This window comes from Tiliqua scincoides, chromosome 1, assembly GCF_035046505.1.
Source record: "Tiliqua scincoides isolate rTilSci1 chromosome 1, rTilSci1.hap2, whole genome shotgun sequence".
NCBI lineage: Eukaryota > Metazoa > Chordata > Lepidosauria > Squamata > Scincidae > Tiliqua > Tiliqua scincoides.
The window spans coordinates 143,645,791-143,661,331 of NC_089821.1; the positions used below are offsets into that span (position 1 = coordinate 143,645,791).

At 41.2% G+C, this 15,541-nt stretch overlaps 1 protein-coding gene across 2 annotated transcripts in view; it reads left to right on the plus strand.

Moving 5' to 3' along the window:
• Nucleotides 1-298: 298 nt before the first annotated feature.
• Nucleotides 299-15,541, plus strand: part of KIF16B (kinesin family member 16B) — a 134,487-nt gene continuing 119,244 nt past the window's right edge. For both annotated transcript variants that reach the window (XM_066609447.1, XM_066609493.1), the window contains exons 1-4: nt 299-489; nt 10,626-10,695; nt 11,974-12,087; nt 15,169-15,285. In XM_066609447.1, the coding sequence (XP_066465544.1) occupies nt 443-489; nt 10,626-10,695; nt 11,974-12,087; nt 15,169-15,285 (348 nt within the window). In that variant the 5' untranslated portion in view covers nt 299-442. The remainder of the gene's footprint in view (nt 490-10,625; nt 10,696-11,973; nt 12,088-15,168; nt 15,286-15,541) is intronic.

Here is a 15,541-nt window from a genome sequence, read left to right on the forward strand (position 1 = left end):
TGGGACTTACTTCCAGGTATACCCGCTTGGGCTGTTCCACCGCTCCCTTAGTTGTTGCTGCCGGCCGGCCACACAACAGTTTCAGGAGCAAGCTGAGCAAAAACGCTGAGTCATCCTCGGGTCCGGCTGAAAGTTGTGATGACTCAGCAACCGCGTTCAGCGGCGCTTTGTCCCTCCGAGGCACCCTTACTAGAGCCCGGTGCTTGTGTGTTTGGGCAAACGCCTCTCGGCTCGTGCACGTTCAGCGGCTGCTGCAAGAGCCCCGTCCGGGCGCGTGCGCCAGGAGCCCCGTCCCGCGGAGAACCTGGAGCCCAGGGGAGGAGCGCGCGCCGCCCCGTGATGTGAGCTCCCCCCCGCCCCGAGGAAGCGGCCGTCTGCTTCGTTCCTCCGCTCCCTGGAGAGAGCGGGAGCCCTGCTCTGGCTGGGGAGGAGGGCAGGCGCCATGGCCTCGGTCAAGGTGGCCGTCCGGGTCAGGCCTATAGACCGCAGGTGAGACGCGGGGCAGGGCAAGGAGGACACCTGCGCCCCCCATACTTCCCCCCCCGAGAGCGGTCATGGCCCCCCCTTGGCAACACTGCTCCATAGTGCTGGCAGCACCCCTCGGGGCACCACCTGTTCTTGTCCCTCCGTCCCCCCCCTCCTGCCCCCCTGAGAGTGGTCATGAGTCCCCCTGATGACGCTGCTCCACAGTGCTGGCAACACCTCCACAGCACACCCTGTTTTTGCTTCCTTTACCTCCCCCCTCCTCCTCCTCCTCCTCCCTCCCTGCTGCCCACCTGAGAATGGTCCTGATCCCCCATAACACCCACAGTGCTTGCACCATCACCCAGTAAACAACCTGTTTTTGTTCCTTTGCCTCCCCCGTGCTTCGCTTCCCTGCTGCCCCTCTGAGAGTGGTCATGAACTCCCCTGATAACACTCTCGGTAACACTGCTGCACAGTGCTTGCAACATCACCCAGTGCACAACCTTTGCCACCCCCATCCTTGTTTTCCTTCCCTTTGCTCCCCTGAACCCCTTGATAACATGCCTCCACAGTGCTTACAACACCACCCAGTGCACAACCTGTTTTTGGTTCCTTTGCCCCCCCTTCTCTTCCTCCCTTCCCTGCTCTCCACCTGAGAAGAGTAGTCATAATCCCCCCCTTTGATAACACACACTTGATAACACTGCTCCACAGTGCTTGCAACACTATACAGTGCACAACTTGTTTTTGGTTCCTTTGCCTTCCCTCATCCTCCCTTCCTTCCCTGGTCATGATTCCCCCCCCCCCTTTGATCACACTCATTTGATAAAATTGCTCCACCATGCTTGCAACACCATCCAGTGCACAACCTGTTTTTTTTGTTCTGATCTGTTGTTTGTGGCTGTGCCTGATTCTTGGAGCAACACCCAATTACTTTTCTTCTTTGAGGGATAGACAGCCCAAGCTCCCTTGCTTTGAAACTGTGGTCCAACATTTTTTTTTCTTCCATTCAACCTGCTGGTAGTTCAGGTGTGAAGGAGGATGGGGCCCCTGTGTCTTTAAAACAAATGTAACCCCAGTTTTGTTTTTCTCAACTAGAAGAGGTGCACCCGTCATAATTGCCTCTTCTGCAGATGTAATAAAGGCACCAGGGACCTGTTGTGCTTCTCACATGATCATGTTATATAAACTAAGGCTGCAGTACAGTAGGCACTTAACATGGGAGAAGTTTCTACTGATTATAGGATTTACTTGAGAGTAAGCATGTATATAACTGTCCACAGCACAGTTGTTAAATCCTGACAACTGTAATATTTGAGTATTCGTGTAGTGAATGGATAAAGGGTCATTTGTGGTCCAAATGTAAAAATGTGGTGTTCTACTCAACAGGGAAATGTTCTTTTAAAAATTTTTTTTAAATTTGCAATACAGCATGCCAGCTGTAAAAACCATGAATGTAGTTTATGATGTTTAATCTTTACCGAACTTGAACTTTCAGATAGACTGGTTACTGATAACTAGGAGCAGTTTAAAATGGTTTTATTTTTTTTGTGAATGTTGGTATTATCCTCAAAAAAGAGAGGCTGAAAGTGGTATTATGTGTTTTTATTCCAAATTGTGGCCTCTGTGTGGCTTCAGAGCGGTAGGTTGCAGTACTGCAGCAGGACCTGAGTTCAATCTCAGCCCTCCATCGCTCCAAGATTGGTAAAATGAGTACCCAGCTTACTGGGGGAAGGATAACATGACTTGCTGGGAGAAGGCAATGGCAAACCACCCCACTTTATTCCAAGTTAACATTTTAAAGCATTTTAATCAATCATTTTTATCAAGTGGAAATAACTGTCATATAGGTGGTATATATGTGTTTTATGCCTGTGGCATAACGCACAAACACCCTCCCTCCAAGGAGCACGACTACATAGTCAACTACTTGAATTAAACTTGCAGGAGCCATTTTAAGATTTGCATGCTTCTTGAATGAACAGCTACAATGAACCTAATGCTGCCAAACACAGCAAAGAAACATTAAAACATTAAGATAGCAACTTAAACCTACAGAATTGAACATAGCACCGAATTGCTGTGGAAAAAACCCCTAATTTTAAACTGCAGGGGGGAAAAAACACCAACAACCTTACCTTGGTGGGGGGGGTGCATTCTGGACTACTTATGGGTGCCTTTGCCTACTCTCAAGTAAATGCAGTGTGGCTCAGTTCCACTGTCCATAGGGCTCCATGCATTTTCCTTGTTGGCTTCTGAGCATGCTCAGTAGACACTACAACCAGTTAGGAGAAAGCAGTAGAGCTGTGTGTGGAGTTAGGGCCTTAGAAACAGTCAGAAGCACTCAGAATGCTTCACAGAAGCTCCTCAGCCACTCTGATAAGTAAATTTCAGTGTTATTGTGTTAACTGAGCAGGATATCATGTTTTATAAAACTAATGTGTTATTTCACAGTATTTTGTTTTTACCATGCCTCTACTGATAACTGATTGTTTGCTCTGTAGTGGCTTCTTGTAGTCTTGTCACAGGCAGATGGCAACCTGGTGATGTGGTTGTCAGCAGCATCTGGCCATGCAGTGAAATAAGCTTTATTACATGTCAGTGTGTCTCTTCCTGTGGTGTGGTCAGGTGCTAGAGCTGAGTGTCTCCCCCATGTAGTCTTCCTGTTATGAGTTTGGAAGTGATTATCATAGGCAAATAGTAGTCTTTATCGGCCATAAAGCTCCATTTGCCTCAAATTTACAGGCATTGGCAAATTTGCAGTTATGACCACTTTCCTGGTCTCTTGGGTGAGCAAGAATTGCCTCCAGATGACCAAACAAGCCAACTCTTTGTACATTCTTCCTTTGAACACTCACTCTCCCACTTGCAATAGCAAAGCAAATAGGCTGACAGGCAGTCTTCCTAACAGAGGCCAGTTAAAAACCTTTCTAGTCTGGTGGTGAGGGGTGGATCTGTTTCTTTTCCCTCTCTCTTCCTACAGGCTGCTGAAAATAGCTAAACATGCCCCATCCAGAACAGCATCTCCACTTCCCCATTCTGAAGGCTGTATGTTGGGCTGTTTCTGTTTTCTTTTGGTGGGTAAGGGATGGGGAAACAGTCCCATGGGCTGTCTTTTGAGTGGAGCCCTTCTTGAGTGGCAGCAGCAGTGAGGAAAGGCAAGGGGAGCCCAGTTGCTGGACAGAGACAAAAGGAAGTAGAGACATCTGGCAAAAGAAATCCTGGGATGAGGGCCATCTCTGCCAGATCACCAGAAAGGACCTTGGTCTGTTCTAAGCACAATGTGCCAACTGGCTGGACTTGCCTTCTCTTGCTGTCCCTGTGAATCTTGCCAGCCCCTGTGTGTTTGCCTGGCTAGGCAAATGCAGCGGTGTTAGATTTATTTCTCTTTCCAGGGACAGAAAGAAGACATGGGCAAGGCTGTTTGTTTCCTTCTCCTTTCTCTCATTCTCCTTGATGGAGAGTAGAAGCCTTTGCTTCGTCTTCCCTGTGATATTATAAAGGCTTTCTCATGCCATTTTTTCCTCTCCTCCCAGACTTGAGGCTTTCCTCTCTAAAACTGGAACAAAAAATGGAAGCTGTTAACAATTTTATGCTGTGCTGGAAAAACAACTCAGTGCTAATGGCAGTTCTTCCTGGCTTCTTGTGTCTTCTAGGGAGTGGGAGGGCTCTAACTCCTTCTGTTTTCTGGGGGGGGGGCTCAGGTGAGCTGATCAGGACTGAGCAGCTGAGCCATCCTGATTATTTGCATATCCAGTTTTGAGTGGATCCATATTCAAAAGCATGATCTTATGCTTTTTATAGAATTTCTGTTTCGCTCTTTTTTTGTCTTTTTGTCATTGTTCTCTTAGGCATCATGGAAAACACATCATTGGGCCAGTTAAGGAGTATGTCTGACTGGGTTTCTATGAAATATGAATAGAGCAGGGCAGCCCAACTTTGGGCAACTGGGGAGTGCCCCATGACCCTTGCAAGATCCCTGACTGGGCCTTCCCGAAAGTAATTGGTGGTGATTTGATGATGTCACTGCCAATGACTTCCATTTTCTGAGCTGCTGCTTTTGGCAGGCTCAGAGTGGAGGCAGGTGTGGCGGGGCTTCACCCTACCAGCAAAGGAGAAGGCAGGGAGATCGAAAAGCCACCAGTATGCCCTGCCCCTTGCCAGTTGATGAGCACAAAGTTGCTGTGGAGCATGCGGTGCCGTACTGAAGGGGGGAGTGGGGGACTGAATTCCATCTGAGGGCCACCAGAGCTGGTCTCTCAGGGTCATGTTGGACCACAGTAAACTAGACTAAAGGGAAAAAAAGAGAACCTTGTGTTTAGTCCATTAATCCCAGATACCTCTCTATGCATTTGATCCCTGACATGAAGTAAATTTCATTGTTTACAGTAGGTGGAATAACAATGTGAATGTGTATTCAGAGGGTTTGTCTGTCCCCTGTGTATATTCTGACTAATTGTATACCATCAAGCTTTCCACATAACTGAAGGAACACAATAAAGTTGTGTTACTGGAGTTAAGCCAGTTTGGTCCTGCAAGCTTCAGCAGTTGGATAGGAGACTGCTGGGAACTATTTGTAATGAGTTACATAGATGCCCCTTGATGCAACAGCAGGACATTAGTGAAATACTGTTAATAAAAAATACTGTTAATAAAATAATACATGTCAGAAGGACCGTCGGTCCTTCAGTACATCCTTTGGATCATGCAGTTGTTATGTATTTCCCACTGTGCAGTGGCTGCAAGTCAATGAAAAGTCCACTTAAGCCATTTCTGCCCAATGCTGTATATATGCAACATGGATCAAATGTGTACACCTGTGAGCTGGGCAGAAATGGTTCAAAGTTGAGGTTTACCTGGACCACTGAAATTATTGACAAGATGTTTAGCAAAGAATTCTTCCATGTTTGCACAAATGATAGACTTGTCAAAAGCGAGGTGGCATAAACTGTGCAATGCATCTTTTTTGTTAATGCATTTTGCTTAATAATGTTTAGCATTTATGCAGTGCTTCAGGCTGAAAGAGAACAACTTGTCCAGGGCAATCTATTGAGTTCTTGTCAGAGGTGGGGTTTGAAGTAGGGACTTACAGTTAGCTGCACTGCTACACCAAGTTCCCATTGCCTGGAGAATGCAGACGTTTGTGGATAGATGAGAGGTAAAAAGTAATTGACTGCACTAGGAGGCAGACTTGTGAGGCACTAACGGTAACCCTTAGTGGTTGCCTACCCTTATTCTTGTCGGCCTTAAACTAGTGTCTTAGGGAGCCAAGTGTCAGTAGATATAAAAATTCAGCTTGAAACTATGGTTTCTTTTCTATGGGAAAGAAATATGGATCAGTTCATTACAGTATTCTAAGTTCCTAACAAATATCAATTTAATGTAAATTGCAGTTCCTACAGTAGGACATAATGTCTTTAAAACAAAAATACATTATTTCCTTCCCTTCTCTCTTGGTGAAAGATGGGGAAGAGAGAGAAAGTGAGCCTAGAGCTCACATAGCAGGAAAACTGGTTTATCATTAAATGGGCAGTATTGTGTGTGTGCCTACACACATGTGATTTCTGGGACTAGTCATGTGAAAAAAATTAACAGCTAATTATGTTACTAATTTAATGAAATGATGCATTTTCCAAAACGGAATATTTTTGTTAAGAAATATAGCAGCAGATAAGGTTCTGCCCTGTATCACTGAAGATAACTACAAATTTTACAAGGGCTTACTGCTCGCACACACACAAAGCATAATGGAATTTAATTATAAGAAATTAAGCTGTGTAAAAAGATTTGATAATGAGGCTTTTAAGATTAACACATAATCTCCAGTGAGGATATCTCAGATGTATTACTACTTCTCAGATATTAGAAAATAATCTGTCCCAACAACTGAGTTGAATAACTGTACGCAACTGCTGTATTATGAACACAATGTGCACACAGCTATGTGCAGATATAGGGTTCACTGTTCTTTGTGGTTTATAAATGTGATAAACTATTCATTCACTTCATATATACCTGCCTTTTGTTCAGTGGAATTGGCCCCAGGAAATTTATTTTTGTTTTATAAGGAAGCAAATAAAGAAATCAGTGTTAACCTTTTATTTAAAATGTCTTGAAGATATTACTCTTGAAAATAAGGTACAGCGATTTTCTGTAACAATTACTTTGTTTTCTCCATTTCTGAATCATAAGAGAACAAAACCCAACCATTGTTGAAGCAGAATGTAGTCAAGGCATAATTGCACACAGGAAAGGCTAATTAGGCTGCTTGTAGATACAGTATATGGGTAACCTAAGTTGCATTCCTTCTTGCTGACCAAAAGCCAGTTTGGGACTGATCTTGTGACCTATAAAAGTCCATGCTCTTTGGTAAACACTGAACTCTCATGCAGGGCGGGAAAGAAGGTTCAGCACCTAGGGAACTGGAAGTCCCAAAAATGAGACTTGTTTTGAATGAATTGCTACATTAAATGGAATAGAGAAGTTGTCCCTGAAAAGGCAAAGCAAACTTGGGCAGACCTGAACTGTGTCTGTCAGTCCACTGATTCTTAGGTGGCACAAAACTGATAGATCGGTTTTTTGTGTTAAGTGAGTGACCATTAGTGTGGTTTGGAAGTGTTTGCCCATTATGAATTCTAAAGTCTGATAGTTTCTTGAGACTTAACAATCTTGGGCACTGCAGACATCTGATTTTCAGTTGAAACCAATTTAAGATTCATTACTAAAGCAACATTTTCTTGATGTAGTTTCTCTGAACATAATTAAAAAGGGATATTGCCAGTGTGAAAATCTTTAAAATAGTTGTGCTTTGGAAATGACTGTTTTTGAGGAAAAGGATTTAATATATTGAAGTGGCACTTTAACTTTGCTAATTTCATAGAAGCATGATTAAAGTTGTTGATCTGAAGATTTCAGGTTTCCTGTGTGTTTTAAACTGAATGCTGGTTTGAGGGGTACTGCAGAATCTTGATTCTTAGCTCACATGCTTTCTAGATGTAAGGGTCTTGAAAATATTATTTTGAAACCTTGTTATCTTGGAAACAATGATTTTGTGTTGATTTAAGGTATTCCTTTAGTGGAGATGTAAAGGAAACTTCCGCGAGTTTTTTGATGATCGATATTGCATCTCTATCTAGAACAGTGTGTAGAGCTACGTTTTCTTCTCTTTCTACACGTTGAAAAGCCTGGGAAGCATCTTTATTTGTATAATAAAGAAAACTTTTAGAATTATGTCTCCACAACTGACTGAGAATACATGATGCAGTCTCCTTGCAGGAGCTAACTAGGAATGGATCTGGTCAGTGCTTGTGGCCAGATTACCTGCCTTTCTCTACCATTCTGTCTAATTTCTGAGGATCTCTGTATTCCAAGGTGATATCCCAATGGTTTAGGTCATGGTGGAAGGTTTCTTGAGCCCCTCATATTCATCTCCTTGCTTGAAAAAGAGGTGGATGCAAGGTAGAAGCAGCAGTAATTAATGAGTCATTATAAATCACACTGAGAATTGGAAATAAAGATGACTGGCTAAGCTGGCTATGCAGGTACAATGCTGAGTTCTGTTTCTGCTACTCCTCCCTTTGCCTAAAAGAATACGGAACAAATCAACAAATCATTGCCAGGCTAAGATGAAGGTTAGATTAATTGCTCACTATTCAAACTGTCTGAATTGCTTGTGTAAGACATAGAAGTTTTCTTCAAAGTCCACTGTGTTGCTGTTGGCTTTATTACATTTGTGTATTGCTTCCTTGGTGGTATTCTTCTTTTTCTGGGGCATGTGGAATGTGTGGGGCATAATTTCTTCCCCTCACCCTCCTTCAATGGCTTTAACCAAATGTGTGTCCTCTGTTGGGGTCCCCTGCCATCAGCCTCTAGTGCGGCACTGCAACAACTTTGTTCCTGGTGAATTTGTACTAACGCCTCCTCTATATGTTTCTCCTCCTTCAAAATTACAAATTAGGAAACTTTCTTAATAGCCTAATGATAAGTCTGTCTCATTTTAACCGTTTTTCAGCTGGCATCCTGTATAAGTAAACAGAATTTGCCCTGCCGTTGTCCAGTCAGGACCTGTGACATGGAAATTCGAGAAATAGGCAAGAAAGTTTACCCCAAAATATATCAGATACACACCAGTGTAAAAAGAATATTGCAGTAAAATGAAATGCAAGAAAAAAAATTATGTAATTCCGAGACACTTTAATATAGGTTTTTCTATTATAGCTTATTTTATCACTGGAGTGCATTTGCTATATTTTGGGGTAGACCTCATAGTCAGTGGGTTGCCTACTCTTTCTCCTGCCCTCCTTGATGTTTCAGCGGTGGGAGTTGGAGAAACCAGCTTCTTATGTCTATTAATACTGATGTATAGGGGAGAAGGTCATGACTGACCTCATAGCCTTATTAACAGTACAGTGAAGTAGTAATGGATTCTTTTCTGAAAGCTACTGAAATCCATAATTGTTTTTGTTTTAGCTCTGTTGCTTCTGATCATGTTCATTCTCAAAAATTCCTTTATATTTATCTAGATGAGCTACCAGGAAAGATCCCTGAGGAATTTGGCTGTCACTGTTGATTATTAGTATTGGTTGTAAGCCAAGAAGTTTGTTTTCCTATGATTATGGAGCTCAGTACAACACATACAGTTCAGTGAAAAGAGGCTTATGGCTAGACTGGAGAGTAATCTTATTTCAACAGCACCAAACTTTGGGAATGTAGTAAATCTATCAATTTCCTAGGCTGACTTCTTAGCCTATTCCTTTAGCTCCTTTTACTCAAAGGAGGAGAAAGAGACTGAACAGCTGCCAAGATAGTCTACTTCAAACTTGCTGAAGGACTTAATGCAGGTTGTAAAACCAGACATTGGAAAGTTTGTTGATATACAGGCAGCTCCCAATTTAGTCAAAGGTTCCCAAATCTACACATATGTTAAAGACATTTTTTCCCCACAGGAAGCAATGGAATTGCCCTGGATTAGAGGAAAAGTCATTTCATGCTCATGCTGACAACTGGTGACTTCTCTTGCCCAAGATCGCTTTCATTCCTTTCTCAGCCATCAGTAACCATTCTCACTCCCCGTATCCTCCCTCTTCAACCCTTTCCCTATGCCATCTTGATCTGTGAAGGGAATCCCCCACAGGCTAGTGCTGGAGGCACATTGTGACTTTTATTTATATACTGACTGTGTTATTTTGAAAATTGCCAGCATAAATTTCCAGTCTTAATTTGCAAATTACTCTATTTAAAAAATGTGCAAATTGTTTAACTTAGAGGTCTTCATCAGAAGGATCAGGACTCATAAATAGGTTGTGACTTAACCTCATTGTAATTAAGTGGGTTGTCACATCTGATCATTCTCAGGTGCTACTGTGATCTTGATCTTAAATAAGAACCCCTGGGGTTCTGTGCTCTTCTGGGAGGCCCTTTTGATCCCAGATGGGTCCCCCTTTGCCTGGTCTCTTTCACTTGGGATGGTAATAGCAGACAGAACTACCATTTCCCTCTCTGTTTAGCAGTTAGCCCTGTAAAAAGGGAAAGGGAAAGCGAAGAGCAGGAAGAGTATACACATGTTGAGCACTAGGTTCTACCCCCCCCCCCCAGTCAGACTGGCTTTTCCTGGTGCCTTCCCTAACACAAACACAAGTAAGTTTACTGAAAATGATGATAAAGGGCTAGAATGAAACTTCAGTTTATTTATACTATATGGGTTAATAAAAATACAGATTAGCTGCCTGTAATCTTTTTCTCTAATGCAGTGATTCTCAAACTTTTTAGCTCAGGACCCACTTTTTAGAATGACAATTTGTTGACACCCATCAGAAGTGATGTCATTAACCTGGAAGTTATTGCATGGCCGAAAGTGACATTATCAAGCAGGAAAAAGTTTTTAACAATCCTAGGCTGCAATCCTAACCACACTTATTCAGGAGTAAGCCCCATTAACTATCATTAAAAGCATATACATTGTAGCCTGTTAAAAGTACAGATCTCCCCAAATGCAGTTGCATACCATGTTGTCTTCAAGTCTAATATACGGAAAATAAAATATTGAACTGAATGGGAACCCACCTGAATTTGGCTCGTGACCCACCTAGTGGGTTCCAACCCACAGTTTGAGAAACAGTGCTCTAATGTGTTCAATCTACTTTTTAATGTTAATTTTACAGGGAAAAGGATCTGGATTCTAAATTTATTATTTCGATGGAGAAAAATAAAACTACTATTACAAATCTGAAGGTGAGTATTTCAATCACTATGGAAATAATTTTCTTGCTTTATTTTGTCTCATCTGCTTTTGTGTCTTTTCCTAGCAAGCTGTGGTATGACACAATGTGGCAACATTGTTTGCTACTAGTTGTCAAGGATGGATAAACCTCCTTAAGATAGAATAGGCATATGGTGGTCTGAAGATTATATTCAACCAGCCAAAAGGGGTATTAAAAAAAAAAATTCCTGCACCCCCAGGCAGGCCAATATAACCTTAGAAGTTTTAAGTGTGTACGAAATGAAGAAAAGACCTTATGTTTGCACCATTAGGGTACTGGCATCCTGTAGCTTATGTCTGGCTCAAATATTAAGAGTTTAATATTAAACATTTTTAAAAAAATTATTGCTCTGGTACTTAGAATGGGCTTCTAGTGTGTCCCATGAGCTAAACAGATTACTTTGAGGATAGGCTTGGTGGCTTTGTACATCTTGGAGTAGCCTGATTATTCTATGTTGCACTTCATTTTATGCTAAATGTACTCCTTCACTGTTAACTGTATTTAAAGATGGATTTTGCAGATTGAATGCCTATGCATTTGGAATCATAACTGACTGCAAAGGGATATTAAACATATGTAGAACATTTTTCTCTCTTTTGTACCACTGCATATTCTATGTTTTTTTCTATAGTATGGTGGTTCCTCTCCCTGTGTGTGTGCGTGTGTGTAAATGGGAGGATATTCCTAAAAGCAGGCATTGGAGAATTGCTCTTTCAATACCTTGTTTATGTGTGTGTTAAAAGGCAGAAGGCTTAGATCCTTAAGGTGAATGGGGGGGGGGGGTGAAATGCTGCTTGTCCGAGGTCTAACTTACCCCAGCATAGTGAAAACTCTTAACACAAGAGGTACTTTGTTTTGCCATAGGTGTTAACAATTCTGTTTTTAAAAATCAATCGTACCTTGGGGTGGGGTTAAGTTGAAGGAGAAAAAAAGCACATGAGCAAAGGATATATTGAAACCCCATAAGAATTAACATTTACAGGCTCTTGATACCATCCACAGATAGATGTGACCTAACTATAATAATCCTTAACACTATGTAATATTTTTAACATTAAATTGAAGTAATTGTTAAATAACATCTCATTACACTAAAAAAATAAAAGACTTAAGGACTGCTTCTAAACGAGGTAAATAAGATTCTTTTGGTATTTGTGGGTGTGTATTTTTCCCCCAGAAGTGATAAAAGTCTACAGTTGGTGTTTCAGCATGGAATATAGTGATAGACTTCCTTGTTCTTGTTTTGTAGATACCAGAGGGAGGAACTGGAGACATGGGAAGAGAACGGACTAAAACATTTACATATGATTTTTCCTACTTTTCAGCTGATACTAAAAGTCCAAACTATGCATGTCAGGAAATGGTAGGCAAATGGATACTTGTGATTCTCTTTCAGGATAAAAGAAGAATATTTATGTTCCTGCTATTTGACTGAACAATTAAGGGTGTTATTGATGTTGAGAGAATTTTAAATGCTGCAGTTGCTGTAAGCTATCCGGGCAGAGAGGCAGTCTTCCAAGTGGTGCTCACCTTATATTTAGTATCTTATATTTAGAGAGTAACTGTCTCTCTTCATCCCAGCACAGTGTGTTTTCTAGTGACTGTTTGCTGATATTTCTTCTGCATCTTTTAAGATTGTGAATCTTTTTGGTTCAGGGAGCCATTTAGTTATTTGATTTTTCTCTGTAAACTGCTTTGTGAACTTTTTTGTTGAAAAGTGGTACATAAATATCCTTATATTTATGGCAGTATAGTTTACTGCCATAATAAACTAAATTATGTATAGTTTAGTTTATTATGAAACCTTTTTTATTAGCTATGTTTAGTGCATGTGAACCATGCACATTCATAGGACAAAATTCATGTAACCCCCAGTTTAACTTCTGAATTGACAGTTGCCTTCATTTCCAATTTGAGTCTATATTTACTTATACACAGTAACTGTATTACCCAGTTATCTACTGATCCTCTTGGGTAGCCAGGTCTTTACAAGACATATAAAATACTTCAAATGAACTGGAACATCACATGAATCTCCCCCACATCTTTAATGGAAGGTCTCTCAAGCACTCAGAAAACACTCTTAGAAACAGCCCTGATATGTTTCTTGGCTTTCTAACCTAGAGTCTTTAATTTTTCTTTTATCCTTGGCCTAGCTTATGGGAGTACCATACTCATGTTGTTAAAATATGATTTTTTGCAATATTATCTGTTTGTCTAATTCAGGAGTGAGATGCATTGAATGAAGTAGGAGGAATTTTCTTATAATCATGCATACGATCAGACTTCTGAGGTTTTACAGAGATCTTGCAGGAAGGTGCAAGTAATAATTACATGTTAGATATTGGTGCTCATATATACAAAGTGTACAAAACTTCTCAAGCCTGGATCCTTGAGTATTTTTATTTCTACCTCAGATTTCCTAACATTAGTGAAGCCAGTGTTTTCTCCCTATCTGGTGCCATCCAGTAGTCCAGGCACTCTGCCAGGGTTAGTTATTTTTGCTTTCTAAAATACTTACAAACAATAGGCCTTCTGAATGTCCTAAAAATTTTTTTCAGTTTAAAAAAAGGAGTTAAAATACTTTCAAATTCATGCATGTTCAAAAAATCATGAAGTTTGTAAGTTAAGGCACCTGCTGTAACTTCTGCACTAAGTAAGCAGTAAAGATTTTGTTCAGTCTCGCATGTTTATTTGGAAATTAGGCTCCATGCATTCACACTTTGCTTTCAACTTGTCTTTGGGCTTCAAGCTATTAGAGCTGTGCAACATGTATTGTAGCTGTCAAGTACCTAACCATGACTACCCTTTTGTTTTTGCAATCACAGGCCAGCACTAAAAACACAGCAGTTAACTCAAAGAATCACATGTGTTGTAACCGGCAGACTCTCAGGTCACAGGACAGACCTCTTTTGAAACAGAGGAGAGTTTCAAAAGGAGTTTGGGATTTGGATGGAAAATCTACTGTTCAAAGAAAAAAAAAATTAACATTCTTCTGTATATACCCAAGTCCTTGGGCTTGCCTAACTTAATCCTTCCAAATCCAACAAGAAATTTGATTTACTGGTGAGGCACAATGCATGGTTTCACAAACTATAAAAAACTGGTTGTGTGACCCAATCCTATAGGGCACTTATAGCAGTGGAACTCCTCATCCATTGCCATAAGTGCAGCTACTACTGCACTAGCTACTAAAGTGTAAAAGGGGGCATTGCAATTGTGCTCTCAGGGTTGCTAATGCAGTGTGTAGCAGCAGCTCCTGGGTGCTGCACTGAAGCAGGTAAGGTGGCAGTTTGGAGTAGAGAGCAGACCGGGCAAGGGGAAGTTTGGGGATGGATCATGGTGGTGGCAGCACACCCAGCAGAGCCTGTTTCCAGGCTCAACATTCCCCCTGCATTTCCTCAGATATTTGCCAGCAAAATAGCGGGCATTGGTCCAAGGGGCTCCATGGTTGGCAAGGTGACTTATGGAAGGGTGAATACAAATATTTACTTTGCCAGGTTGTTTGATTGGCTCTTCCCACCATAGCAGTCTGTGTGTGCTCCATTAAGGGACTGCATGCTACAGACTGATGGGGGGCTAGGATACCTTCTTTGCAAAGTTTTTGTGCTAGTTCAGGATGAAAATATAGGCAGACCTCCATATCTGCTGATCCAGTATATGAGGATCTGTTATTTGCAGATCTTCCCTCTCATTCCTCTACCTTTGCTTTTGTTTAGTAGCACTGCAAGAGCTGGTGTTTCTTCCTTAAACAAATCAACATTCTTGCTAAACTGAAGAAAGATGTGCAGGCAATCAGCCTGCATTTTAGACTGAGTATTAACAGGAAGTGCTTCCTGTTAATGTTCAGTTGTCTCCTGTTTGTAGCAGCATGCAGAATCATTGTCTGCACATAACTGTTCAGTTCAGCAAGAATGTTGCTTTGTTTAAGGAGGAAACTGCAGCACCATGAAACAAAAACTAAGGTAATAAGTGCAGGGTTCGGTGGCACAGGAACTGCTAGTTTGATAGCGTTCCTCTGAATCCATGGTTTTGGTATCCAGGGGAGGCAGAAAGGAACGCCATGGATACGGGAGCCTGCCTGCCTGTACTTCTCTGTGATACAGGTTTGTTTTCTAGTAAAGTGAAAATGTAATAAGTAGGCCTAGCAAGTAGGAAGAGCATCCAAGCAGATGGCACAGACTGCTGTGAATTCCTTAGTGTGCACTTGTCTGGACTATTAGACAAAGTACAAAATTAACTTTTGGAAATGCTTTAACTGATCATCTTTAGTGAACACTTTACTTAGCTTATTGCCTTTTAAGATGCTTTTATGCTATAGCAGTTTTGGTACTTTACTGAAGAGAACAAATTAAAAGTTACATTTTTATTCTGTTATGGAACATTACCAGGTTTTCTCTTTAGACTGGTTTTTAACTTTCTTCTCTTCCCCCCCCCTTTCCAGGTCTTCAACAACCTTGGCACTGATGTCCTCAAATCTGCTTTTGAAGGTTATAATGCTTGCATATTTGCATATGGACAGACAGGATCTGGAAAGTCTTACACTATGATGGGAAACACTGTAGGTCATCTTCTGAGTTTTAATTTCCTTACTAGAACTTCCTTTTGTATGTTCTTCTGTCATGTACAAATGTTGCTTGTTTGTAATTGTTTATGGTTTTGTATAAGTTCAAGCTGTTTTTATATTTAGCGTATACAAAGACACACGTTTATAAAACTGAGTTTATGATTCTTTGATTGGGTACCAAATTGAATATGTTGATCTAGACAGCTTTACCAAATTGTGTACCTTTTATGGGAAAAAATAAGCTGGCTCC